The 27,422-nt window shown below is 44.3% G+C and overlaps 1 protein-coding gene across 3 annotated transcripts in view; it reads left to right on the forward strand.

The window, feature by feature from the left end:
• The window catches only part of NELL1 (neural EGFL like 1), a 729,607-nt gene that overhangs the window by 101,299 nt on the left and 600,886 nt on the right, over positions 1 to 27,422 (forward strand). For all 3 annotated transcript variants that reach the window (XM_037040389.1, XM_037040387.1, XM_037040388.1), the window contains exon 4: positions 5,184 to 5,354. In XM_037040389.1, the coding sequence (XP_036896284.1) occupies positions 5,184 to 5,354 (171 nt within the window). The remainder of the gene's footprint in view (positions 1 to 5,183; positions 5,355 to 27,422) is intronic.

The raw sequence follows: 27,422 nt of genomic DNA on the forward strand, positions 1-27,422 counted from the left end.
ATGGCTGAAGTCCAAGGCTAAGGGGACAAATGCTGCTCACACAGTCTGGTTATTTTATTCCTTATCCAGCTGCTCCCCCCTCAACCCTGAGAAGACCCCAAAGCACTTGAGATCTGAAGAGAGAGGACTGGTCAGGCCAGAGAGCTCACTGGGTGCTTGTGTCCAGTCACTTCCGGGGCTCTTCCACTCCCTGGGAGCACCTCAGGGCTCTTACCTCCTCATAGCGTTGCTTCTGACTCCCTCATTGTGACTGGCTGCCAGGAAGTAAAGCAACACCTGGTGTGCTCCACTGCAGTGCTCCTTAAACTCCGAGGAGTGCACAGGACTCATCAAGGGGATGTATTCAAATGCAGATTCTGATTCAAGTAGGTCTTGATGGGGGCCCTGGAATTTGAATTTCCACAGGTGGTGATGATGCTCAGTGAGGGACTATACTTTGGGTGACAAGGTTGTGCTACAAATCCTGAGTCTTCCCTCCAGCCTCTACCCAAAGCCATCAGGCCAAATGACCACCTCGCTCCAAGTTGCTCTTAGGACCCAGCCTCACAGCTTTATTAGCAGAGAGTTACTGCTTGGAAATATTGTATTATTCCCCTCCTAGTGCTTATGAAACAATTTTATCCAGCTAAAACTCAGCCATCTTAATGCCTTTGTCATTTCCAGGACCAATTTAGCAATCGTCTACATTTAAAAAAAATAAAACATACATCGTCTGGCCCTAGCCAGGTGGCTCAGTTGATTGGAGCTCCATGCCCTGACATTGGAGCATCCGACGTTTCTCCCCATCCCCCTTCCTTTCTCTCTCACTAAAATCAATAAACATGTCCTTAAGTGAGGATTAACAAAAAGCAAGCAAAAAAAAATCCTCACATCATCCTGATTTTCATCTAAGTTGTTTAACATACACGACTTGTTGAATATGTGTGTGATGCTGTCAGAAACTTTACTCAAAGACATAAGTATCCCTCTGCCTTCCACTGGAGAAGGTTTCTTTTCTCAGAGCTGTGTGTTTTGTGATTGCCCCAAAGTGATCACTTGCCTGAAGCTTTGTAAAGTGGTCTTTAAAAGACCTGTTTGTGCAGATGACAGTATACTCTGTATAGAGAACCCTAAAGATCCCCCCCCCAAATCTGCTAGAACTCATAAATGAGTTCAGTAAAGTGGCATGATACAAAATAAATATCCAGAAATCAGTTGCATTTTTATACAATACTGATCTGTCAGAAAGGGAAACTAAGGAAACAGTCCCATTTGCTATTGCAACCACAACCACAAAGGGTGTGAGAGGAGAAGAGGAGGGTAAAGGGGGTAAATGGTGATGGAAGGAGACTTGGCTTAGGTGGGGAACAGCCAGTACAATAATACATAGATGATGTGTTGTATAATTGTGCACCTGAAACCTATATAATTTTATTTAACCAATGTCACCCCAGTAAATTCAATAAAAATTTTTAAAAAGATCTGTTTGTAATACATTAAGTGCTTGTTCACTGAGGACGTAACCCTGGGAATAATAATTAAATCTGGTGAGGTACAGCTGCCTCTTTTTTAAAAAAATATATTTTATTGATTATACCATTACAGTTGTTCTGTTCCCCCTCTTCATTCCCCTCTACCCGCACACCCCTCCCCCACCATTCCCCCCCTTTAGTTTATGACCATGTGTCTCAAGTTCTTTAGATTCTATATTTCCCCCACTGTTCTTGCCCTTCCCCCTATTTTCTACCTACCATCTATGCTATTTTCTGTGCCTTCTCCCCCCTTCTCCTCCTCCCACTCCCCTGTTGCTAACCCTCCATGTGTTCTTCATTTCTATGGTTCTGCTCCTGATCTAGCTGTCCTCTTGGTTTGCTTTTGTTTTAGATGTGGTTGTTAATAACTGTNACTGGGAAAGTTCTCCTTTATTATTTGTTCAAATAAGTTTTCCACTCACGGCTGTTTCTTTTCCCCTTCTGGTACCACTATAATTCAGATGTTGGAATGTTTCAAGATGTCCTGGAGGTTCTTAAGCCTCTCCTCATTTTTTTGAATTCTTTTTTCTTCATTCTTTTCTGTTTGGTCATTTCTTCCTTCCTTCTGGTCCACCCCCTTGATTTGAGTCCCAGTTTCCTTTCTGTCGCTATTGGTTTCCTGTGCATTTCCCTTCATTTCAGTTAGTTTAGTCTTCATATGTTCCTCTAATTTGTGACTAAAATCGACCAGTTCTGTGAGCATCCTGATCACCAGTATTTTGAACTGTGCATCTGAGAGGTTCGCTTTTTTTTTTTTTTGCTTAGAGTTATCGGCTCTGGGGCTTTGAGTTCTTCTTGAGCCATATTTTGGACTGTTCACACCTGTTATGTATGAGGAGTGGAGCCCTAGGTGTTCACCAGGGCGGGCAACTCAGTTGCTGGGTTGTGACCCTGTATGTGGGGGTGGGGTCAAAGGAAAGCAAAGGCGGTCCCCTCTGCTGCCTCCTGTGGCCTCCTGCTGCCAAGGCCTGCGCAGTCCATCCCACTGCATGCGAGTGCGACCGCAGTCAGCCAGCCGCCTTGGGTCCTTGCTGGGTTCATTGCTGGGGCCTGCGAGGTCCGTCTCACTGCTCACTGCTCACTCCTTTGCTGGTTTATCTGCGCGTGAATGTGTGACTGTGGCCAGCCTGCCCCTCACCCTCACTGGGTCCGTGCTGCTACCCCAGCTGCCTGTGCCCCTGGGTGGGGGGATCCTGCCCAACCCTGCTCTGTTGCTGGCTCCGCCCCACTTACCAGTCTGATAGAACAGCTCCTTGTGGTTGGACTTCCATATAGTTCAATTCTCTGTTCTTTGGCTGCGTCTTTGTTTACTAAACCTTTGTTGTATTCAAACTTGGTTATGGGAGAAGGCAGTGTTTCCACCTATGCCTCCATCTTGGTAGAAGTCCTCTTTTTATTTTTTATTTTTTTAAGTGATTCCATCAGGTGATTTCTCTGAGCATTTCTCATTGTCATTTATTTTTGTCTTTATTTTGCTTTCTTCATTGTCATCCATTGACGTCCCTTCAAGGTCATGTTGTTTTCCCCCAGTAGAAGCTTACTGGTCAAAATAAAGTAATTGAGAGATTTCTTATTATGTGTTAATCTTGTTAAGGTCTCAAATTTTAAAATCATGCTGGTTTTTCTTTAGAGGAGCTGTGTTGTTTTGGGCAAGGTATTACTATCTCTGATCCGATGTGAATTCAGCTGTAACACAGGGATAATACACCTACTTTGAAGAAAATAAATGAGACGATATTTATGAAAGCCTGTGGCCCATTGCTGGCGCACGGCAGTCAGTCACGAAATGCCTCCTGCTCCTTTTTCTTAGGCCAGTTTCTAGCTTGTTGTGGGAGAGACAAATATTTTATTTCTTTTCGCACTAGTCCCAAAGCATCTTGAGAATAGAATTTCTGTTTAAATCCCTTTGTAGTCCCTCATTATGTGTTCAGTAACATCTTGAAGGCATGAATGACTGACCAGATAATCTCTGAAGTCTTTTTGACCTTTGAAAGTCTGATTGTTTGATTCTTCTAATGTTCTAGCTGCTTAGAAGAAATTGGGAGGATTCTCTTAAAATGAATGTTTTCTATGTTAAGGGCTTTCTTTTTTTTTTTCGGAGTCTTATAAAATATGTATTGCATTTATTATTACTAATAAGTATGTGTGCGGGCCCAGGAACCTGCTGCAGTAGTGTGAAGTATTTGGAGTTGGAAACATGTAATTGTGTCATACATTATGTAATAAAATCATAGAATCACACCAAGATGGTAAGCAACCACACTTCAGTGTGTGACTGCTTTGCCTCGTGCAGGTGCAGTGGGTCAGAGGCCGGACTTGACTCCGCTTCCCCTGGTGCTGCTCTCTTGGGAGGATCCTCTGAAAGAGGAGCAAGAAATATGCCTTTTTCTCTGACATGAGATTTGGGAGTCATGAATAATAGAGGCTGAGTTTCATGATCTATTCATTTTGGTTCTCATAGAAGACGCATTTCATGTTTTAGATTAAATACGGTCTAGTTGGTGGGGTCAGGCCAGCTCAGCTGGTGAGAGGAGAAGCAGTAGGTTCTTCCAGGTCTGGGGATTTAACCTGGTTCCTTGTGTAGGTGAGTCATTTTTGAGTTGTTGTTATGAATGAGTTGCTGGGAGGTGGTTGCTAGTCGAGACCATCTCTGCTACTTGGTCATCTGCCTCTGAGACGGGCAGAGAACTGATAGAAAGGACAGAGGCCATCAGATGGAGACCCGAGTGTAAATCCTGGCTTGGGTATGTGGATCAGTTCCAGAATCTCAGTTTTTGGCTAATGGAAAAGGGCGATGAATCAGTCTGTGTGAGAGGCCTAGTGCACTGCCTGGCATTTCTTGACAGTGAGATCAGGCCCCGTGGTGAGGACCCATTTCAGGAGAGACACAGGGGACTCGGGGGCAGGGCAGGGGGCTGCTACTCCTGAGAGTGTAGGCCCTGGTGCGTGTCTGAGGAGTGTCCCAAAGCCGCCAGCTGCATTTTGTGACTGGAGTGCAGACCGCAGGGGTGGTGCTAAGAGTTTTTCATGGGTCTGGGAACGTGATCACAATCTGGGGTAGGAAAGAACTCCGTTGCATGTTTTATTCTACGATGATTTGAAATTCTGGTCTATGCGTGAGTAGTTTGAACGTTTCCTCCCCTAGTCTTCCAGGCATAGTTGTCCACTTGGTGCTTTCTGTGCAGAAGATGTCAAAAAAAAAAGGCCTCACTATTCTCCTTACTCTTTTCACTCTGACAGTATAATCCCCAGTAGCCACCATGAGTTCTATTTTTCTTTAATTCTTGAAAAAGAATGGTAGCAATAAACATAACAATAAACCCACTCTGTGTGAATGGCCTTTTTTTTTTTTGGACAATAGAAAGAAGGTTCTGAACTGCTTTTAAGTATTTAAGAGACACTGAACAGTGTTTTGCTAATTAGTTTGTGGCCAGTCACCGTGAAGTGAATCAATTAACGTCCATTTCAGAGGCTCAAAGTGTGACCATAAGGGCCCTTGGGGGAATTGGGTTCCATGTGGTACATGTGATTTTGGGTTGTAGCACTTTGTGTCGTATTTCAGTAATTTTAGCTTCTGAGAAACCTAGCGGTAAGCTAGTAAGCAGTGAGGACTGATGATACCTGTGATGTGCAGAAGGAAAATAAAACACATTTTTGCTGCTTCCCACACAGCTATTTTGAACTGGAGAGCAGTGGTCTGAGGGATGAGATTCGGTATCATTACATACATGATGGGAAGCCCAGGACAGAGGCACTTCCGTACCGCATGGCAGACGGGCGGTGGCACAAGGTCGCCCTGTCGGTCAGCGCCTCGCACCTCCTCCTCCACGTCGACTGCAACAGGTACGTCTTTGCCTTTGATCTTTGGTGATCCGCCCTGGAAATCGAGCCACTGGGAAGGGGGTTAGGAATCAAGCCCCTTGCTGGGAAACAAAATCCAAGGGACCCTCATTGTAAGTTAACCTGCTGAACGGGCCATTAGGCATGGTGAAATGACCCACTGTAATACACTGAGAAAACAGTTCATTAAGATGAAACAGTATCCTATGATTAGGAACGAATGTACAAAAGGTTGATTGCAGATTGGGGAATATTAAGTGCCCCTCTGTGTACTCCAGGCACCGTCTGAAATTCCATGGAGCTGCGGTCACAGATAACTATGATATATTGTCGTTGAGTTCGTTTCACTCGGAAGCGAATCAGTCAGTCTACCTTCGAATGAATCCAAGTAACCTGTGTTACTGAAGCGGCTAGAGTTCTATTTCACTTCATCAGGCACAGCTTGGCTTAAATATCTCCTCCAAATGGAGACTTTTTAAGGGGCTGATTTTAAGTGTTTTTGAATTGATACCGTTCATTCTCTGGAGGAATGAGCCTTTCAGCTTGGTGGAGGATGGCAGGCCTGTTAGTGAGATCTGGGGAGGTTTCGCAGGAGGTGGTGGGTTGGGGTGTGAGGGCAATACTGGTCCCCAGGTCTGTCATTGGTGTCCAGTTTGCTGCCAGCTGAAGAGAGGAGACTCTCAGTCTCAGTTGGGTCATTTGCAGTTGGACAGCTGGGTAATGGTGGTCAAGGGGCTGTTTGATCCCTCCAGAACCCAATGACAGTCCTTGTGGCTAGGGATCTGGGTCCTATTACTGAGGCATTTTGGCATTGCAAGCACTGCCCCTGTGCCCCTGAATTGTTTGTTCTCATTAATGACAATAGCAAAGTGAAAATGACTGTTCAGCCACAAGACTTGCTCCCTTGGGCCCAGAATAAAGAACAGGCATGCTGGAGACAGCCTCCCTTCCGGAACCCCAACAGAAGGAGGGAAAGGCCAAGGTCAGTTATCTCCGAACCACATTTCTGATGAGGAGATAGTTCATGTGCTTGCGACCCCGGCTCTGTAGTCTCTTTTGGAAGAGGACCTGGGAGGGCAAAGAACAGAAACTAGTGTCAATGTTAAGGGGGGGGTTTCACCATGCTCAAGTGAGTCATGGTCCATTTTGATGTCCTCTATTTAAGGTACTTTCTGGATTTCGGGAGAACTGCCTAGATATAATATGTGTGCATGGACAGAGTTTCTATAGAAACCACTGTCTTTCTACCCTGCAGTCCTGGGCTTGGCAGCTGCAATAAAGGCAGCCTCAGGCTGCTGTCTTCATTTATTTTCATCTTCAAGAGCTGATCATCTCCTTCAGCTCCCTAGAGCTTAAGGCACTCTTGCCCCCCCTGCCACCACCCATATGCTGTCCAAAAAGGAGAGCAGAGGAAGGTCAGTACATGTCCTCCTGTGCTGTAGGCCAGAAAAAGGCCTTAAAGCCCTAGGTTAGCATCAGTAATTCCCAATGGAAGAGTCCTGGAGGCACAGCTATTCTCTTGTTATGCAATTTTTTGTTTCGTCCTTTCAAAAGTTTTGTCTCCCTCCGCCCTGCCCCCGAAATATTCTTTTCTCCGGAGAAGAGGGAAAGAGGAGAGAGGATATGTCTTTGCTAATCTAAGGTTTCATGACTTCACCAATTCTCTGGTCCCTATGAGAGCTCTCATCCTCAGCCACTTGTTTGCTGTGTGAATTTGGGCAAGTTAATTTCTTTGCATCTTGTTTATTAAATTTGTAAATTGGGAACAATAATACTAATATATACTCATAGGTGAGAATGTTAAATGATATAATCCATAACCGTGCTTAGGGTGCTGCTTGGCCTTTGGTGTTTAGTACATGATGGTGTTTGTTATTATGATTACTTATTCTGTGTCGATGGTGCCGCTTTGTCTTCAAATTTGCATGCACTGTGTGTCCTTCTTGGCTACATCAACCTCTCTATCTGGAAGGTGGGGGAGAGGATGGGAGAACTAGAAGCCACAATATTCTCTAGGGGTAGCCCTATGTATGATGAATGGACTGAGGAAATTCTGAGTATTCCTTCCCTTCTTTAGAAATTTTTCATACTTTTGTTCATGGCATAACATTTTTTTTTGGTAAGATCTAGGAGGGAAAAAATAAAGTTGCTGACAGTTGATGATTCGTGGACCCAAACACAAATGTGTTTTTTTCCATAGGTCGGGAAAGAAAGGCCTGGAACGACTGGGCTATAGGAGAGGTAAATCTTGACTTTGGTGTAGGAAAAGTCTAGAAAAATAATTCCCAAACCTGTCTGCACATAAGAATTACTGGGAAACTTATAAGAAATTATATGGGCCACCAGGCCCCATCTGACCTACTGGATCAGACCCTGAGGGTTGGAACCCGAGGACGTGTATTTTTAGCAAGCTCTCCGTGTAGTTTTCATGCAGCCTGTCTTGGTGCATGGACCAGAAGGGGGAGAAGCTGGGTGAGAGGCTGGGCTGCACATAGAAGTGGGGGACCCTGGAAGATGAAGTACCTGAAACAGACCTCTGGTGAGGAGGAGGAAAAGATTAAGGAGAGGGCAGTATCTAGTGAGCAAAACAGACTTTTCTTCTTCACGAATTTCTTCCTGGCTAGCAGTAGCTGATTTTCAAGGGTGGAAGCTCAGGCTCACTTATCAAGGTGCTGATCTACTACTTCTTATCCAGGCCACCCTCCCAAGAGAAGGGATTTTACAACAACTGTTTTTTTCCTCTGTAAGCTATGCATTCTATCCCATCATGAGATTCCTACTTTTTTATTCCTTTTACCTTTAGCATTGTATTATCTTATTTTTCAACTTGTCACCTGCAAGAATTCTGCTGGTTAGGTTATCAATGGTGATGTGATAAATAACATTTATTGAGTGTTGATTGTGCTAGGCACAGTGCTAATTAAGCATTTTACATAATTCATTCATCCCACACTCAATGCTGTTGTTTTGCTCATTTTAAAATGATGGAACTGAGGTTGCATTATACGTCTGCAATCCTGCTGCTAGTGCTAGGATTTGAACCCAAGCCTGACTCATGAGCATCTGCTCTAGCTAAGAGGCTATTCGGCCCAGCAGTGGGGACCATTCCCCCTGGACTTGGAACTGAGAGGGAAGGTAAGAGCCTGGTGCAGTGTGAGCAGCTTGCTCCTTTCTAATATTTTCCTACCACGTGTTTTATATTGCCTGTCTTTGGAATTGTTTGGTAAGATGTCGAATCTTATTAATGGAACCCATTGCATTGGCATTGGGAGTTGCGAAGGGTCCTACATTTATTGGGCACCTACTGCAGGCCAGCTAATGTGCTAGGCTTGATATATTCCTTAGGCTAGCCATGTGGGGACAATTTTCTTAGACTCAGACTTGGAATTAGGAAGGCTCAGAAAAGATAAGTAGCTTGGTTCCAATCACATAATGTAATAAACAAAACTTTCAACCGGACCTCACTCCCAAACCTTAGCCCTCCGAGCCCTCCACGCCACCTGTATAGTTCATGTACACTTCCCAGCACAGTCACAACCACACTGGGGAGTCTTCCCAGGGGAAGACTGAGAGGCTGCAGAAGGTGCAAGGACTATGCAAACATTTACCAGATTTCCCAGGCCTTTCCGTTGCTCCAGGGAACTCTAAGTATGGCAGGATTTCCTACCTTTTTAAAGTTAGAATTGAGAAGCAGAGCCTTTTCAAACCTGATTACACAAATCGTCGAAGGCAAGTGCCTGCTATTTTCATGGGCAGTTTGATATTTTCTGCTTGCTTCTGAGACTTAAACCTTTCTTTCTGCTTCAACTGCTTAGCTGAGCTTAGTTAGAAGCTCCCAAAGTGTGGGTAACAGCTTACCTCATGTTAGAAACAGGTAAGGGATCCTTTGATTGGGTGACCAGGCTGCCTTGGCTTTTTCTCCAGTTGCCTTTACATCAATATTTGCCAGCAAAGGAAGGCCTGAACGCACCTTCCTCAGATTCCCCCCACCCCAACCTCTCCATTCTCAGCTCACCCTGCAGCCTGTCCCCATTACTCAAAGCCCAGAGGTCACTGACATGTGGCACTCAGTGCCTAAGTATCCTTTCTCATCCTCCACAAAAGGAATTTCCTTCTTTTTACTTGGTAACTTTTAATTATTCATCTACCCATCATATTAAGGCATGGGACACACTACTCCTGCCTGGCTGTAGACAATACAGAGAATTCTTGCCACCACAAAACTCATGGCTTATTCATTTAGTCGTCGTAAATTCCAAAGCCACCGGGGCTGCCACCATGATTGGCCCTGGTCCCTGGATGCAGAGAAAGCATGGACTGAGCCTTGTGAGCAGGCTGATTTGACAACTCATAATAGCAGCTGAGCAGTGTGAAGACCTACACAAAGTTACTCTCAGCGTCTTGGTCCTGAGGTGACAACAGTGGAGCTGAACATCTCAACAGTAAAGGAGGAATGGACTCAAAATGTTTTCTAGTCAGATGGTACATTTATCTAGCCTTTGTCCCGCTCATTCTGCAATATGCAGGTGCCTTCACTCTGAGCCAACATCCTCTTGCCTCCCTGCTGGCAAAATCCTCTTACACAGTCACATTGTGACAGAGCTCCAAACTCTTGCCTCTTTGATGCAAGTGTGCACAATGAACACGTACACTGTACACACGTGTGCCTATACACACACAACTCTAGTTTGATAGTCACTGTGACAAGAGGTTAACTCGATGAGAATAGTCTAGACAATAAACATATTTAGATTTTACTTTTAACACATGCTGTTTATTCACTGCAGAGCGCATTCATGTTTGCATATGACTGATCTGGAAGAGTGTGCAGAATCAGAAAAATCAACTTATTTCAAATCACTGAACATGTCAGGTGTTCGAGGTTTCTGTTCAGTATTTCAGAGTAACTCCAGCATGTGAGCATCTCTTTCTATCTCTAGGTTTTCATCATAAATATGGTGATATGGCATCTTCCTTTGCAGAGAGCTCCTGAAGTATTTACCAACATCATCTTATTAGATGTCTCATTCCTTAAAGTAGTTAAGCTATATGTATATAATGTACTGTACCAATTTTACACAAATGTTTTCACTTACAGCCAGGAGAGGGAAATTAAGAAATGACTGCCAAAGGTAATAGCTTCCAAGAGAGCCGGGCCAAGGCTCTTGCCCTCCTTCCCCCACCCCACTGATATATTATTCCCTTCCCAAACAGGAGCACATGCACAAAGCTCATCATCAAAATGAGCTAAAATTAAAATGAGAAGCCAGTGTATGCCTCGTGTCCAACTAATCCAGCAGCTCCAGATCCTCTGTCCAGGAAGAGACAACAAGTGAGTTAGGAAGATAAAAAGTACTCATGTGTGGATATGAGTAACAGTACAAGGCGATGTGTAGGATCATAAAGAAATGCAGGGTGGATTGCTGGAGTCCTGGTAGAGACCATGAAGTCTGGGAGATTGCAGACGAGGAGCTTCTGGGATGTGGAGTAGCCTCTTAAGTTCTTGCCATCCCAGGTGAGAACGCATGACAATTGCTGCAGCTTTACAGATTGGTTGCTGTGTGGTTTCATTCTGTACCAGTCATAGGAGAATCAGTCTTGGAGTGAGGTTCATCTTGTAAGTATTACAAAGCCAGTCATGGTGTCAGTGAGAGAAGAGTGTGAATAAGTGAGTGGTCTCTATTTGGCAGTGAGGGGAAGGCTGCAGGGAGGGATGGAGGAGGAAGTGTGAGAGGGGAGGGAAGGAAATGAAGAGCTCTTCTCCATGTGACCAGGCACATGAGCTCTCTGATTTAGCCTGGACTCACATAAATACTGGGCAATTCTCTTGCCTTTGCCATTTATATAATGGGATCTACGTGCAGTGATGCAGGAGAGTGAAATCAGGGAATCTAGGTCTTAAATTTTTATTGAAGATCATTCATTCATTCATTCATGACAGGATCTGTGCTTGCATCTGTAAAATGGGAATGGTAGTAACTTTTTTAAACCGTATTGTCATTGTACGAGTGTAGCAAGAGTTAGTAAAATCCTCAGAAAATTTCAAGCTCCAGTATAAACATCATGAAGTGCCACAGACATCTACTGGTGTATAGGGAGATGTTAGAATATCCTATTGAAAGTGACTTCAACTGAGTTCAATTTTCACCTGTATAAAAACAAGGCTGATGTTCCATGGATCAGGACCTAGTGTGCATTGTGGATCCATGGTGCAGTGTAGGGTTTGAAGTTGGTCACGTCCCTGAACTTATTCTGCCAAATCCTAGGTTAGGTTCTCCAATAGTTTGTCTTTTAGTTCCATGATGGGTAGTGCAGTACAGTGGTGCACAGTTTTTATGCCAACAGAGTCCTTTAAAAATATAAAACTGAACCTGAATGGGGAAGAAAATACCCCCTCCAAGATAAGATCTCATTGTGATCCTGTCAGGGCCTTGAGAACGTGGCTTGGCCTCTTCCCCTTATTATTCTCTGGGAAAGGAGGTTCAGAAATTTAATTTTCCCTCCTGAACTCATGAACCAAAATTATCACAGCTTTTATGAGGGTATGTGAAGCCAGGTGAAGTTTTACTGAGTTAGGAAAGTCATTTGTTATAATTTCCTGTGTCTCCTAAATAAAATAGATACGATTTGCTACTCTACTTTGAAATTCTGGCTCTTAGCACAAAAATGTTCTTGGCAGAAAACTTGAGTTGAATGAAATTGTTACATGTGTATGTCCCTGGGAAAGTTGTTCATGGTCCCTGGGCCTTAGCTCCCTAGGTATACAAGAGGGGGCTTGGACTAGGTGATTTTTATGTCTCCTTCCAGCTGTGATCTGGGTGTCTCTTGCTGAGTTGCTTAATGAGATGTTTATATAGAGGACATATGGCTCTGTTATTATTATTACTATCATCATCATCATCATTATCATCACCGTCAGGAGTGTGGACAGCAACTCAGCTCTCCATCTTCACAGGGCCACTTTTGTAGTAGACCAGCAAGGGGTTGGAATCATTTGAATTGATCTGTGAGTAGACAGTGCAGCATGCTACTGGGGTGAGCAAAGACTACTTACCCTAGACGGCCACTCTTTTTTTCTCAATTGCCAGCCTCTTTGCTGGAGTAGATGCCAAGTGATGTTGATGTCTTGTTCTTCCCACTCTGTGCTCTTTATTTCTTCCAGTGTTCTCTGCCCCAGACATGTGATGGTAGACAGCCTTTGGGAGGGGTGGGGCGGGGTGGCATGTGCAGGCTGCTCTGGCCATGGGGGCTTTGGTAGTTTGGTGACCTACAAGCTGGGGCAGCGTACTGCAGCTGGCAGGTGATGGATAGTTGTGCTGTTGAAAACTGTAACACGTTCTCTGAAGGGGAAAAAGACTTTGCTGCCAAACTGCAGAGACATAAATAATGGGAGAGAAGAAATCTAAAGGTCTAGGTGGCCAGTGTAATGCATTCAAAGTTGTAGCACCTTTGGCAAAGCAGAGAGTGGCTGCTTAATTGTTCAGGCAGCCCCGACATGACTGTGTTGGATTTCTCATTCTACAGAACGCCACTCCCTCCACTTCCGCCCATGCTGCACACCCCGTGGGTCATTTATTCCAACCTCATTAGGTGGGTTTCAAGTTTAACTTTGCCCTGTCTTCTAATAACATCACTAGAACACTTATTTCTAATTTTGTCTTTTTAACAACCTCTATGTTTCCCTCTTGTTCCCTGGTGGGTTTAAATATACCTTTGGCTAACCAGGGGTGCAGTGGCAGGGAGAGCTAGGAGGTCGTAGGATTCACTGAAGTGCATGATGAGAGAGTGACCTGCATCTCTCTCCCTCAGCCGGCACTGCCAGGCTTTCAAAGTTGCAAATGGAAAGGGCTAAAAAGAAATACAATATAATCTTCCCCGTGCATGGGAGTTTATTGGCTACCTGAGTCCATGAGCAGATTAACAAGAAGGCACCTCACTGCATACGAGGAGCCCAAGATAATTTAGAATAGAGAGGAAAATAAGACTTCATTTCCAACTCCTAGTGATTTCATCTACAGGCTTTCAGATGCATTTTCAATTGTATTGTATTGTATGGACATGGGCCTACACAGGATAAATGGAGGAGAAGGAGGTGACAAGAGAAATAAATGTTTTCTTGGAGGGAAAAAAATCAGTGCTAGCATTTTTGTTGTTGTGATTTTACTCTGTCCTTTTTGATGGATATGCATGGCTATTTCTTTTAAAAAAGGAAAACAAGGTGAGCAAATAAAAAGTCAAACCAGAACAATACATGGTATGGAATTCTAGTTTTTTAAAAAATGTACATTTATATATTAGTCATCTCTGTTCTTTTATGCTTCACTCATTAGAAAAGAGCGTTGGGGAATAAAAAATGCATGAGCCATGAGGACTTTTTAATTGAAAAAAAAAGAAAAAGAATTCCAAATAATGCATTAGTTTTCTACTTAGACCAAGGGTACTTATGTTGTCATTGAAAAGAATTGATTTTCTGCACTACCATGCAGAAATTTATCTTTCTGGAAACTTTAATTAAATTAATGTTATAAATAATCACAGCCAGAGCAGTTGGATGCAAGCAAACAGATACAGATACAGATACAGAAGTGCCCTGTTCAGCTGCACTTCCTGTAGGGGGTGTGGTGAGGGCGAGGTGAGAATCTGGAGGAAAAGGTTTCTCTGCATTCTTTTCCCTGCTCTGACCCTAAATGCAGTTGACTTTTGTCCTTAGTTCATCCTTAACTTCCTGTGAGTGCTTCTCCCGGCAAGAGTCCCAGAGCCACTAAACCAGTGGGTTAATGTGTTCTGGGCCCGCACCTGAGGGTTTTCCTGGGCAATTAGAGTGGAAATAATTTCCGTTCTCCTCCAAGGGCCTGTATGGGGATGCCTCTGACTTGCTCGGTAATGTCAGGCTGCATTTCTAGTCATTAATGTCCATTAGTCGGAGGGTGTCGCTTTCCTGACAGCAAATTTCACACGTAGGAACTTAACAAGCTGGGAGCTGGGGCCATCAGCTGGCTTCTCAGGGACACTCAGAAAGCCTGTATTACCCAGAATGGCATTTTCTTTCCACTGGAGGTAAACAGCTCCAGGCTGTGACACATCCATGTATGTCCTCGGAAGGACACTCAATTCACTCATTTGCTCGGTGCGCTTTGGCTGGTACCTGCTCTTCAGGTCTGAGCCATCTCTGAAGCCCAATCATGGCAGGAGCTGGGGCAGGTGTGGCAGAAATGTCTTGAAGTCTTTGACATTTTGACCTCAGAGGCCTAGTATCCTGCAGGGAAACTCAGATGTTTTTGCTTGGTTGGGACTGAGGTGAAGTTACTGCCTCCTGCTTTGCTAGAGATGATATCTGTATTCACTGGATCTGTCCCGTGGCCCACTGAGGTGGGCTCTCGGGGGCCATAGTAAGGCAGGGGCAGCCTGGCGCTAGGGGCCAGAGGTCCATCCTTCTTCCTCTTCAGGCAGTCTGTTCTCCCCCAGTGCCTCCACCTTCCTTTTTCCTCCTCTTCCTCCTCCCCTGCCTTTTAAAAGCCCTATGTGACAAGATAACACTTCCAACTTCTCACAGAGAAAGTCTAAGGTAGTGATTTTTAACCTCTTTTTATGTTGCAGCACACATAAACTAATCGATCAAATTCTGTGGCACACCAAAAAAATATATGTTTTGCTGATCTGATGAAAAATAGGTATCATTTTGATTCATTCACACTGGACAGCTCTTGTCATTTTTTTAATTTGACAATCTAGGGGAAAAGAGGCCAGTGCCCTGACTAAATAGTCAGGTACTGCATGTCTTAAAAATTCTCACGGCACACTGGTTGAAATTGCTGGCCTAAGGCATCCCATTTATACACTGAAATGAAGGCCAAGTTCTATCATTCCTTTGTGAGGTAGGGGGAGCTGGTCAACTCACAGGGCTACTTTCCTGTTGGATCAAAATTTACCTCATTACAAATTCTAACCACTGTTGGTTTTTAGCCTCTAGAAGGCTTATGTGGTATTATTTTTAGATGTAAAGACTCTTTCTTTTTTTTCTTCGAATCTAGACTGTTGATAGACAGGTTCATGACCTCAATACCACAGAGATAACATTGGGTCAGGCTTTTGAATGGCCCATCATCCTCATATGATTTGTAAGCCTTGCATGTGCTTCTGTGCTGATGTGTGATGGCCCAGGACCTAATCTTAAATCATGACTGACTGCAAATGAGCCATTCGGCTATTTCTTCAAATGTGAAATAGATGCATTATACAAGGCTCCGGTGTTACGTCGGTGATTTTACATTGCTCTGGTAAATTTTGATACTTACCGCTTGCTTCAAGGTGGTAAACTCTCTGTGTTCTTTAAGGTGACTTTGCAATCACATGGTCACACTGAAAACTACTGGCAGTGAAATAAAGGGTTGGGCTGTGGGGGACTATTTAGGTGGGCATTTGTTGTTATTGCTTCTTTTATTGGTATCTAATTATGTACGCACTGGAGCCTGCGGGAGCTAATGAGAGAGTAAGGCACAGGAAGTAGGTGAGCACACTGAGTTCTGAGTAATTTTCGCAGGTGACAATTTTTCATGGACGTTAGGGTGATGTGTAAAGACTTCACACAGCAAATCTGGGCACCGTGTCCCTTTCCTACGCCAACACACACACTCAAGCTCAGTTAGTGTTCTCTTCTCAGTTGTAGGCTAAAAGTCACAATGCTTAATATAGCTCACAACAATTTTACAGTCTGGTCTGTGTTCCTTTATTGCATTAGATTTCCCATTCCTCCGATCTCAAGTTCTCTTAGTTTTGAAAGTGTATCATACTCAAACGTAGCCACAGGAGCTGTGTACGTGCCAGTTCTACGCGATCAAGTTCACTTTCACTCATCCTTCATTTTCTGGGCAAGAGAAAGAAGTCTTTTGTGTTTTACATTTTCATGATAAAATAGTGATCCTTTTATTCAGAGTAGTTTGGGCTCCTTTGATTGATGTCTGCCTTTCCCAGGGGCAGTAAGCACCTGGGAGCTCACCTCTGTGTGACCCATGTAAATGTATTACAGCGCTGTCCCATAGTAGGTGGTCAGCTCGTATTTTTGATTACCTGAATGCATGCCTATGTGGAAGAGTTCTCTATAATCCATTTTGGCCTGTGACGCTGGCCTTCTAGATGATTCCATTTGTTCTGTCTCCTTGTCCTTCCCCTCGATCTCGTCTGTACAGAAGGGGCATCCTTTCTATCCGGCCTACTTGTGCACGGTGTTGTGAAGGTCAGGTGAGAACCTGTATGGGAATGTGGTGTGAATCTCCATGCGCTTTGCGTGTACCAGGCTGAAGGAATGGTGAAGTAATCCTAGTGTTTCTGTCTTGCACTTTTGAGGATTATTCTTTTTTTGAGTAAGGCAGTTAATCTGTGAAAGATTTTTGGTGATTTTCTGATCTTATTCGTAGCACAAGGTGAACTGACCGTGCCTTGCTTTCAAGGTGAAGTCACATGTGCCATGTGTTGGAGGGGCCTTGGCAAACATGAAGGAGTGGGGGTGATTTATAGAGAGGGTAGGAACGTAAACCTGTCGTCCGGAGGACTGAAGGCACGTGCCCCCTCTGCTGGAGAGCAAACACAGCCGGGTACTTGTGTTTCTCCTGTCTGGTAGACATATCACCATCGTAAAATTCTGTGGGTGTGCTTCTTAAAACTGTGTTTGAGGCCTATAAATGGGGCCCTCCCCTCAAGCCTGTTAAATTAAGCCCAAAAGGCTTAATGAGTGTCCCATGAGTGTCCCATGCTGTGTCGGTGTAGCCTTAGTGTGAAAATCAATATATACCTATTTTTAATTTTTTAAATGGTATTTTCTTATCAGCAGAAATGTTTTATTCCTTATAAGCACACACAATTGATGCCACATCCAAGGCCTTACTTTAGAGACACAAGGGCCAAAGTAGCCATTTAAAATATTAGATATCTAGGCAAGAGACACACAGTGTGGGCAATGCTTCGCGGTCTGAAGCTTGCACCAGACTGCCCCATCGACCGCTGAGCTTGGCTTGCACTTGGGCGTGGCTGACGGGGCGTGGCTGACGGGGCGTGGCTGACGGGGCGTGGCTGACGGGGCGTGCAGCCACAGCACGGAAGGGGAACGGCTGTTTTCTACAAGCGCTGCAGCATTTTAAGATGGCGTTGGTAGGGATGTATTTCGATGGTGAAGGGAAGCGGGGAAGAGAACTCAGTCCCTTTCCGCAGGGCATTAGGCAGCCTTGCAGAGGGCCACCATAGAGAAGCTGACTTCCTCTGGCTTTTAAATTATGAAAGGGGCTTGCCTGATTCAGAGAATTAACAAAAAGGAAAATATGTATGAGAAGTTATAAGGACAGCAATTCTATTGGACAGTGTGCAGGTAGAGGTGAAGCCTTTTGCAGCGTAGGTTTGCTTTATATGATGGAATAGCTGTAACTCACTATAATGCACTCCCTATGTAAATCGCATAACATTTACTAAAACTCCTGAAGAACATAAAACTATGAAAGGCGCGAGCTATTTAAAACCATACGCTACCCACCACCCTGCCCTTTGTTCCCTTCCACAGAAGTGATCATTCATCATTTTATTTCTCTTCTTTAGATTTTTTTCTTTGCGTATACAAACCCATTTTTTTCAGTTATGAGACAACCCTGTATATATTTGTCTTCAATTTGCTTTTTCATTTCACAGAATAATGCTTGAAACTCCAGTGAGGTGCAGCTTTGCCTGTCATAGGGCACCGTGGGCAGCGCTGTGCCTGGGCAGAGTGTGGGGCAGCGTTCCCCTGCAGGCCCCTTGCCTCCTGCTGTGGGCTGGAAACCATGCCTCTGGCCAGTCCCACGCAGTGGTGACTACAGAAACCAGGCAGGGAGGCCCCTGCCCTTAGATCAGCAGGTGCTGTCTCATCTCGGCTGTGCAGCTGGGTGAAACGAGGGCAGTCAGCCTGTGCTGAGATGGCAATGACAAGACTGAAGTGGGTATGTGATGAGGGCCAGGTCCTCTCAGCACGGGCATAATGCTCACTCTGACCTTGTGTGACCGAAGCGGAGCCCGTGCCGTCCGGGGGTCAGACATCAGGTGAACACAATGAGAGAATGTGTAGTTTGGTGACTAAGTGCACATGCAGTTGGGTAGCCCTGGCTTTCAACTCTGGCTCTGCCCCTAGCTTTGTGACCCTGAGCAAATTACTTTCCTTTTCTAAGCCTCAGTTGTAAGATGGGGATAATATTGATGCCTCCCTCATGAGATTAGAATGAGAAGTGACAGTGCACATGGATTTGGGAGGACACTCCTGGTTGCAAACAGCGGTGGCTTCAACTCTAAGGGTCTATTTTAAACAGGAAGTTTAGCCGAGGCAATGCCTGAGACGAGTTAGCGCTCAGACATGTCATCTGGGACCGGGGCCTCCTTTATATCCTTCTACCCTGTCCGACTCGGCATGCTTTTCCCTGGCAGAGGGGCAGGGGGTCACTCTGGTTGTCATAGACCAAGCTTCCTTCCTTCCACGGTGCTGGCGCATTGCTCCCTCAACAGAACTGAGGTGCTCTGAGCAAAGAAGAAGAGGACATGGCTCTTGGGGGGGCTGTGAACCAGTCACCAGCACATCCATACTTTAGCATCACACCTGATGTTCAGGATACACCTCGGCGCTGCTGCCGCCGTCCTTGGTAGTGACGATTCTCCTATGAACCAGAAGTGAACGGGAGGACAAATCCAAGGGGATAATACCAGTGTCTGGTTAATCAGCAGTCATTTATATACATGGCTCTTCCTGCCATCAGGGACTCTTCAAGGCCATGATCAGACAGAGGAAAAAGAATATGAGTGGGTCGGAGAGGCCAGCTTGGCTCCTGCCTCTGGCGTCTGTCAATCCCATTGGCAGGGGCAGCTCTTGTTAGGCTTTCACTTTGGGGAACCGGCCTCTGCTTGTCTGCCTGTGGCTGCAGCCCTTTCACAGGCCCTGTGAACCCGGCGCCTTCCCCACAAAGTGCCGTGGAGACCCAGCTAAGCCCAGTTAGTTGCCTGATGGCAGCTTTAGCCCAGGCTTGCCTCCCTGCTTACTTGGTGGGGTGCTACTTACCTCCCCTGGAGTTATAGCCATGTAGCAATGGACTTGACGTCTGGGAATCTAACTTGGGGTAATGCTAAAAGCTGGACTCCAGAGAAGAAAGTGAATACAATCTCTACAGTATCTGTGAAGATGTGCGACATGAAATGCTATGATTGAGCCTTGCTCTAGAGCTTGTCCTTGCTTAGTGCCACACGAAAAAGGTGACCTGATAATTGCAGTCACTGGGATTCACCAAAATGTCACTTCCTTCAAATGGGAGTGTGCTTAGGTATGGGCTCCAGTCTTTGCTCCAGGGGAAGATGGCGGCTGATGGAAAAGCTCTGGAGTCTGGGCCCAGGTATCTTTCATTTGCTTCTCCAGATGAATTCTCTCCCCTCCGCTCCACTCTGCATCCTAGCAGGCTGACCTGCATGGGCTCAGGCTCTGGGGGCTCCTTTGCCTTCTAGATTCCTTCTGAATTTCGTGAGCAGGAAGAACAGGCAGGAGGGAGGGAGGGAAGGAGGGGAGAGTCTCTATTCCCCTGGCTCCTTGCTCTGCCCCTTGACAGAAAGCCACAGGCCCTGTTACAGGTAGCTCTTTTTGGGTTCCCTGTCTTTTCAAGCATAGGAAGGAAAGGGTTCTTTAATTCTTTTTTTTTTTTAAAAATGCAAACTGTAGCAGTGTCCCATTCCTTGTGGTTTATCTACTCCCTGCCCACACTTCTGTAAATAATGTCTTTAATGCACTACAGTAATTAATTCTACCCTACCCATGGAGGTTATGTTCCATGACCCCAAGTGGGTGCCTGAAACTGTGAATAGTACCAAACCTTGTATAAACTATGTTTTCTCCTACGTATACATCTCTGTGTTAAAGTTCAATGTATAAATTAGATACAATAAGAGATTAAAACACCAATAGTAAAACAATTATAAGAATATACTGTAATAAAAGTTATATGAATGTGGTCCTCTTTCTATCACTCAGAATATTTTGTTGTAACATCCCTTGTTACAGTAATGGGCTCATGTCCCTCGTTTCCTCGCTAAAGTCTTCCTACAGGCTCAGTGCTTTCTGGCTCAACGTGGTGCTATCAGTGGAAACACATTTTCTGTTAGTCTTCCACCTGCAGATTTAATGTTTTTCCGTTGTAAGTAAGCACTGACCACACACTGTGGCCATAACTTTAAAGTCTGAGGTGCAACAGAAAAATTAATTTGTTTCTTTTTCCTTTACAATTTCATGGACAGAGATTGTTTTTGTTTTAAAGGTTTTATGTATTTATTTCTAGAGAGGGGGGAAAGAGAGATGGAGATAAAGAAACATCGATGTGTGAGAGACACGCAGATCTGTTGCCTCTCACCCCCTGCCCCCCAGCCCACTGGGGACCTGGCCCACAACCCAGGCACGTGCCCTGACCAGGAAACAAACCAGCGACCTTTTGGTTCACAGGCTGACACTCAGTCCACTGAGCCACACCAGCCAGGGCCAGACATTGGTTCCAAATGTAGATTTTAGAAGCCTCACTGTATATAATGTTCCTTAAGTTGAGAAGGAAGCACTTTGTGGCTTCTCTGTGGCAAATCAGAATTGCCAGCATCTCTCCTGTTGCACTTTGGGGCCTTTATCAAGTCCAATAAGGGTGACTTGAACAGCAGGCACTGCCCTATCTTGACAGTCAGTCTGAGACCTGAGATTGCCGCTGCATGACTGACTATATTTAGTTAGGACCTGTTTAGGTGGGCAGTGTACCTGTAGCACAGGTGTGCTGGGCAGAGGGATGATTCACATTCCCTGGGGGGATGGGGTGGGGCAGCATGAGATTTCATCATGCTCCTCAGAACAGTGTGTGGTTTAAAACTTATACATTGCTTATTTCTGGAATTTCCTCTCGTATTTTCACCATAGTTGATGGTGGGTAACTGAAACCATGGAAAGCAAAACTGTGTTTATGGGGGGTGTACTATATTCTCTTTTCAAATGACCACACCTCAGTAAACATGTCTCCCGGGCTGTCTGAGAGTAGAGAGTTCTTACCAAAACTTTCATAAACCACAATGGCAAAAAGCAAAGAGTAGCCCCTGTTTTTTGAAAATTTGCATTGTAGCACTTTGCCTTTATAAAAGTCCTGCCTTTTTTTGCTAACCAAAAGAAATCCAAAGAGGATGTTGGTTTTACAAATGAGTCGTCACCCTACTAATACTGTTTTTTCATTTTAAAAGCACAGTGGTGTGTCCCAAACTTTCAGAAAGCAGAGGGTACCTGGAATCGCTGTTTTGCACTAGGACCCAGATCGCTGCAAGTTCAAAGTCAGACACCCCGAATCAGTCTTGGCCTTCATCATTTCCTAGGTGTGTGTACTTAGGCAAATCGTTAACTTGAGTCTTGAGTTTCTGATCAGTAAAACTGGGGTGGCAGCCATCCTTGCGTCCGTCTACCTCACAGGAAGGAACAAAGCATGCTAAGAATGGCATGTAAGCCCTGGCCTAGTAGCACAGTTGGCTAGAGCATCATCCTGATACACCCAGGTCATGGGTTTGGTCCTTAGTCAGGGCACATACAAGAAATAACCAATGAATGTACCAGTAAGTGGATCAACAAATTGATGTTTTTTCTCTCTCTCTAAAAGCAATAAATACATATTTAAAAATAGAATATTATGGATCTTTTGAAAAAAGTGTCATGTGAACAGTAGTGTGCTGTGCCCAGGGAGTGGTTGTGTCACTGTGATATTCCAGGACCTTGGAGTGGGAACTGGGAAAGTCAAGGCTTTGAGCATGCAGCCTGCAGGTCTCCGGGGAGGGCTGTGGACCTTCACCCACTTACCCAGCACAGTTAATGAGGAGCAAATCCAACAGGAGGACGGGACCCAGCAGGTTATCCTTCAAAGGAAAGCCTGCAGGGAAATCCTTTTCCCTTCACCTCGGCCCCCTGGTCCAACTCATGTGGAATACAGATGAGACCCCCTCCAATTAGCAATGCATTATGTAGGCATGATATTCACCTCTGCTTAGATGCACTCCCCAGTAAGGCCTTTACTAAATACAAGGATGTGATCTGAAAAGAGGAAATTGTCAAAATGGTGCTGAGAGACATAGATGAAAAGGCTGAAGGTACCTTTTGTTTCTTGCTCCTCTGAGAGTGCAGTATCAGCAAGAGTCAGTCTTGTTATTGGTGTTCTCAGTAACCTGACACTGGTTGCAAAAGAATGAATGTTGACCCTTACCAAGTCACTACATACAAAAATTGGCTCCGAAAGGATGCAAAGATCTAAATGTGAGAACTGAACTATAAAACTCTCAGGAGAAAACTTGGGGAAAAATATTCATGACATTGGATTTGACAATGATTTCTTGGATATGACACCAAAAACACAGGAGTTAGAAAAATGGACAAGTCCGACTTCATCAAGATTAAAAACATTTCTGCATCAAATGACACTATCCAAGAGTTAAGACAGCCCATAAAATTGTAGAAAATATTTACAAATTATATATCTGATAAGAGATTATTATTTATATTTAAGATCCCCTTTAACAAACAATTCAACAAACAACAAACAACCCACTTCAAAAATGGGCAAAGGGTTTGAGTAGATATTTCTCCAAAGAAGATACACAAACAGCTAATAAGTATGTGAAATGATGCTCAACACTTTTCATCATTAGGAAAATAAAAATAAAAATGGCAGGATGGCTGTAATAAAAAGAAATATAATGGTTGGTCAGGATATAGAGAAGCTGGAACACTTGCACATGGCTGGTGGGAATACAATTTAACTTGCAGGTATTATATACCCAAAGGAATTGGAAGCAGACTTGAACGCAGGTGTTCGTTTGCAGGCCAAGGTTTATTGCAGTGTTTTCCATAATAGCCAAAAGGCAGAAACAACTCAAGTGTCCATCAACAGATGAGTGGATAAACAAAATGTGATATATACTCATGGTAGAATATTATTCAGCTATGAAAAGAAATGCAATACATGCTACAATGTGGATGAGCCTATGAAAATATTGTTGTAGGTAAAATAAGCCAGATCCAGGAGGACAAATATATGATTCTACTTTTATCAAACGCCTAGAATAGTCAAATTTATAGACCCAGAAAGGTAAGAGGTTGACAGGAGCTGACAGGTGGAAAAAGGCAGGGTTACACTCACTCACTCAATGTTACAGAATTTCTGTTGGGGGTGATGAAAAAATTTCAGAACTGGATGGTGGTAGTTGTACAACATTGTGAATTAATTAATGCTGCTTAATTATATACTTCGAAATCAATGAAACATCTGGAAATATTTTATGTTATATATTTTACCACAACTTAATAAAGTTGATGAGAAATTAGCCACAAAAAATATCACAAAACACATATACACAGACAATAGGGTGGTAGCCGGGGGAGGCGGAGGTGGGCAAAAGGCAGGGGGAAAAGGGGTTGGAAAGAGACTTTGGGGCGCTGGGTGCACAATGCAGTGTGTAGATGTTTTATTGAGTTGTACACTTGAGACCTGCATGGTTTTGTGAACCACTGTCATCCCAATAAATCAATAAAAAATAGTGTAATATCCCAAAACCATCGATGTATATACATGGATAAATTGCATTGTATGTGAATTATATCTCTATAAAACTATTAAAAATTACAATGCAAGAAAACAAAATTCAAACCCACATATTGACTGGGCTAATCACGAATGTGAGAAAATTGACCTGTAAAGTGAAGTCAAAGATATATCCCAGTAAAATGATTAAATTTTTAAATGAAAGAAAAAATATTCTCATGACTTCAAGGCAAAAAGACTCAATCACTTCCACAGGAAAGAAATTTAGGTTAACATCAGACATTTGTTCAGCAATATGGAAACCAAGAAAAAGTGGCACTTTAAATAAGACTGGATGGAAGAGAAAAGGAGAGAAGGTTTCCAGCTGAGTCGACTTTTGGTGTATTATGTAGCCAGCTGAGTGCGAGGAAGGCATCTCAAACTGAGGGGCCAGAATGCACAGAAAGAGGAGAATGCATGGGACTTCTAGGATTTGCAAATAGTTCCTTGTAACTGGAGTCTCTGTACAGTGTTGTGGACTCCTCTGCCTGGTTTCAGGAATTATAATTCTACCCCCCATGGCTAAGGATGAGTGAGGGACCTCCAGAATTCGAGCCACAGGAGACAAGGCTTGTCTCTGGTAGCAAATGCTGCCGTAGTTTCCTCTCCCAAAGCACGGTCAGTGTTGTTGACAGGTAAGTCTCCTCACAGGGGGGAGCAACCTAAGCCAGATATGATCACTTGGGAGGCCATCATGGAAGGACTCGGGGGGCTGCAACAAAGAGGGAGCAATAGACCCTTGCCCCACGGCTGTGTGACATAGCCCGAGTCCCCATGATCTCTGGGAGAAGCACTTCCTGGCTCTAATCCATTTAAGCCTGAATACCTAATGGGGAGGGGTGCAACTCCTTGCCTTGCTAGAGCGTGTCCTGGGGAAAAATCTGGCATCACAAAGACTTCCTGATAAACCTGTGAAATCTGCTCTGCTAAGAGTGTTTCCATTCATATGTTAAGGGTTCGAGCAGGAAACCCTAAAGTTTCTGCAAAACTCCCTTCCTGACAGACTCTGACTCAGACTAAGCTCTCAGATTTCTTTGAAATGTTGTCTGCTGTTTGATCCTTGCCGCCCTGTATTCCTGTGTATTACAACCCAATAAAAGCCCCTGGAGGAAGGGGCTCAAGGCCTTTCCCCCCTGAGAAACTGGCCACCTCTCCTCCCCAAGCAGATCACGTCTTGGAGGTGTTTACTTTCATGTGTGGCTGATGGGGGGACTTGGGGGAAAAGTTGCCCCCACAGTAAAGTGGCGAGATTACTAAGGCCTTAGAGTTCACCAAGGAACTCATTTATTTATTCATTCACTTAATTGATATTTCCTGAGTGTTATTAAGTGCCAGCAATGCCCAGTCAGTTACGTGTTATGGAGAGTTGTTATGAGATCCATATGAAAAGGTGAGGGGGAGGTTAAGGAGACTAGGGGAGTGTGCATACAAATTTTCATTTATGCATGGAAATATGGCATGGCTTTGACTTGAGTGATGCTTCGGTTATTCCAAACACCCTCTCAGGTGAAAATTTGCATTTCAATCTTTCCATCAGCCCAGTGTTGAGAGGATAGATGGACAATGAACCCATTGAGGAGGCAGGGGGAGCAAAGCCAGTTCACCCACTGGATAATGACACAATCAGAGAGAGATGGCTGCTTCCCACAACTGGCCGGTCTGACACAAGTGCAAACATAAGTGAAACGAGAATTGTTGTTCTGGAGTGTGTATTCTGTGCCTGGCCCTGGCCCGGGTCTGGGGGATGCCGTGGTAAAGACGAGCCCACACATCACTGATTATCTCATGGGGAGTAGGCGCCCAGGTGAGGTGAGGAGATCAGAAGTTCAGTCTTTCACATGCACTTTCCCCTGAGTGCCTGTGCCAGGACTTCCTGCGGTTCCTCGTCTGAGAGTAGAAGTGTGTGACTCTGTGTGTCTCCTCACACATTTCCATGTGTGTTCCGATATGTAGGTTGTAACTGAAACCAAATCGAGTCATGTAATAAAAAAGAGCAAGGCTGTAAAAAGGCGACCAGAGTAGCTCATGGTCTGAGCCTCAGGGCAGGGATGTAGCTGGGTCACTGGGAGAGTCTGGCAAAGCAACAAGCGCCCAGGTGGCTTGATACCTCTTTACTTCGGCCAGTTTCACAGGCGACAGTTTCCAAAGAAGTTACTGTGCAGTGTCTCACTGAGACAAAAAAAACTAGCTCAGTGAGGCTGGCATCTTTTCATTCATGTGCAAGGGGAGGCCGTCGTCCCAGGAAGATGAACTGATTGATTCAGGGCCACATCCGAGAGTGGTGGGGAAACCTGGAATTTAGAGTAGAGGCCTTTTGCCTTTTGAATCTATATTCTTTTCCCATTCACTTTCCTCCAAACCACCTTCTCTTGGACAACTGTAATAGAACAACAGAACATTCAATGAAAAAAAAACTTCTGTTACTAATACGCAGGATTTTTCTCTTGTAATGCTCTCACCATCTTAATTTTTATCATTCGTTTTGGTTTTGGAGTTAAAGGAGTCACCTGTGTGTCCTTAATAATGGGCTTATTTGAGACACCTCTGAAAACTGTCTTTAATTTATACCCTGAACATGAAGGGGCCGCAGCGAAAGGGGCTAATTAGAGAGGTGAGTAGGAGATCTCAGTCAGCTCAGTGATTCTCTTATTATTAACCGTGAAATACCTTATCAGAAATGGGCCATTTTAGTTTGAATGATCAGATGGAGTTTGAAACGAATTTGAAAGCATCAGAAATTTTCTGAGATTAGCATCCAAGCCTCATTGTTTTCCAAACTCCAATTTTTCCTCCACGATGAACAATAACTTTTTGATTAAACAGCTGGCAGTTACTATTGAATGGCTCCCATTTAATAACAAAAGTCTTCTCTCAGAACGGGACATTTTATCTAAATTGCCTCGCTCTTCTTCAGTGATTGTGAACTTTTAAAGTCTGACAGGACTGATAGAATGAAAAAAAATTTTCTCTCAAGACGGTGGTGATTACTTTTTGTAAAAGAAAGAGCCCCAAACTAAATGAATAATTCAGTACACTTGCTACAAAGCAGAAGCCAGGCATGCAAGTTGTCTGTTCTGTAAACATTATTAAAAAACAATCAAGTTTGTATTGACACATTTATATTGGGAGGACTATAGACAGCAGCTGAGAGACAGAAGAAGAGACGAACATGAAAGTTTAGTAGCCAGGGGCCTTCTTTCTTACTGTTGTTCTTAATAGGAGCAGCCCAGGTCTGTTCCATTACTCAGTGAGTGCCGTGTGCCCAGGACCATGGTAAGTCCTTACATAGCGATTACCCCAATGGGCTCAGGCCCTTCGTGGGGCATGTCCTGCTGGCCGAAAACCAACTGGAACCTAAAAGAGAGTGAACCTTTGAGTCTTCTTTGGCACAAAGCAAGACAGAGAGGGGCGAAAGGTATATCTGGAAGGGGCAGAGGGA

The sequence above is a fragment of the Sturnira hondurensis genome, unplaced genomic scaffold (assembly GCF_014824575.4).
Source record: "Sturnira hondurensis isolate 20B ecotype Veracruz unplaced genomic scaffold, ASM1482457v3 Scaffold0002638, whole genome shotgun sequence".
NCBI lineage: Eukaryota > Metazoa > Chordata > Mammalia > Chiroptera > Phyllostomidae > Sturnira > Sturnira hondurensis.